Here is a 1,732-nt window from a genome sequence, read left to right as displayed (position 1 = left end):
TTAAGCTTTGTCAAAGAACCCTTCATACTTATCCACCATCGATGATGCAGCGGCTAGGATCTTGGCAACCATGTCTTCTTCCTCAAATTCGCTCTCCCACTTGTTGAATTTGCCTTCAAACTTCATAGTCGTCGACGTCTCTAAGATTCTGCACTCTATGGTAACGTCATCTTTCCATGACTGTAGAGATGTACTTTGGTCAAAGAATTCAAAATCAGTAACACTTCTCACTACAAGTGCTAAATCATCTAAGCGTCTCAAGCCCAACAGCTCCTGCAAGCTGGCTTCACCGACCAGGCCCTCGCTTTGCCAAGCATAGGAACTGCCTCCCATCTTGAGGATTTCCAGAAAACAGAGTCTGGGCAAGATCCCACTAGCAACTCTCTTGAGATGCACAGTGGCAAACATGTGCAGGCGCCTCAGCTGAGTCAGTTCACCAATTTCCACTGGTAGCTCTTCTATTGGGGTGGCTGAGAGATCAAGAGTGATCAGTTGCTTGAGAGCCCCTACACCTGTTATGTTTCTCAAGGACCTGCAGAAGTCCAAATCAAGCAACCGAAGCTTCACAAGATGAGAGATTGATCTTGGCAGAGAATCAATTCCTGTCCATGACAAATCTAGAAAGCGAAGTTCCGGCATTTGCTCAAAAAACTCTGGGGAGATCTTTCTCAGCTGATGGTTGCTACAGAGGTGCAGGCAAGTGAGATTGGGACAGTTTGGGTTCTGCTCAAGGCTTGTTATTTGGTTTTCTTTTAGTGATATCATCTCTGCTTCTTCCCATGCTTCTCTGTCTGGTGCTTCGAGTAGCTTTTGATCGATCTTCTTTATGAACTCTTTGGATTTGATAATTAGAGCTAGGTCCCTCATCACATCATTGAATTTAATAAGGCCTCCATCACGAACTTGGATCATACTTGCATCTCTTAGATCTGCTATCAGATGAGCCCCCTTCTCATAAGCCTCCAACAATGCCATTTCCTCTGTAAGGTCAATGTAGCCTTCATAAATCCACCAGTGTATCAGTTCTATCACATTGACCTCCTGTTTTTCTGCATAGAAAGAACAAGCTAAGAAGCATTTTCTTAGGAGTTCACTTTCCAAGTGATCGTAACTCAACTTCAAACGCAGGAACAACTTTTCGAAGATTCGCCTTGAAGGCCTGAAGTGCATCCAATCACCCAACATTCTCAGCCAAGAAACCTCATCGCTTCTGCCCGCCATAGCCTACATTGTCGCTTTAAGTGCAAGAGGCATGCAATCACATTCTTTTGCAACTCGTTTAGCTATGGGCTCGATTGATGGCTGCTTCACGACGTCGCCGGCTGCTTCACAGATGTAGGTCCATGCATCTTCCTCAGTAAAACCAGGCACCCTGATATCAACCTGAGTGCCCATACGGTCACACAGTTTGCGGTTTCGAGTGATCACCAAGAGCTTGCAGCCATTTTCTTCGGTGGTTTCAGGAACTCCCAGCTCTTCTAAACTGATTGTTTCCCACAAGTCATCTAAGACGAGAAGGAACTTCTTCCCTCTCAGCCTCCTGTACAACAAGGCCGCAGCTTTCATGTCATCATCTTCACTATCAACCTTAATAACGCCTAGTTCCCTCATCAAATCATTTCTCAGAGTTCTCAAGCCGTCTTTGACGGTGAAGAAGAGGATAAAATCAAATATTTTATTTTTCAATTCATTTAAAGTTCCCAGTGCCGTCGTGACATTCAAGGTTTTGCCT

General features: G+C 44.8%; 1 protein-coding gene across 1 annotated transcript; it reads right to left on the bottom strand.

The window, feature by feature from the left end:
• LOC116263678 (disease resistance protein RPS2-like) lies at nt 1-1,221 on the bottom strand. Its single transcript, XM_031643410.1, has one exon. The coding sequence runs from the start codon at nt 1,219-1,221 to the stop codon at nt 1-3; it is 1,221 nt and encodes a 406-aa protein (XP_031499270.1).
• Between the last annotated feature and the right edge of the window lie 511 nt (nt 1,222-1,732).

The sequence above is a fragment of the Nymphaea colorata genome, chromosome 11 (genome assembly GCF_008831285.2).
Source record: "Nymphaea colorata isolate Beijing-Zhang1983 chromosome 11, ASM883128v2, whole genome shotgun sequence".
NCBI lineage: Eukaryota > Viridiplantae > Streptophyta > Magnoliopsida > Nymphaeales > Nymphaeaceae > Nymphaea > Nymphaea colorata.
This window is presented reverse-complemented; position numbering and strand designations above follow the sequence as displayed.

Bases quoted from the DNA above. Each gene is read 5' to 3' on its own strand.
- LOC116263678 (XM_031643410.1), bottom strand. From the start codon at position 1,221: ATGGCGGGCAGAAGCGATGAGGTTTCTTGGCTGAGAATGTTGGGTGAT.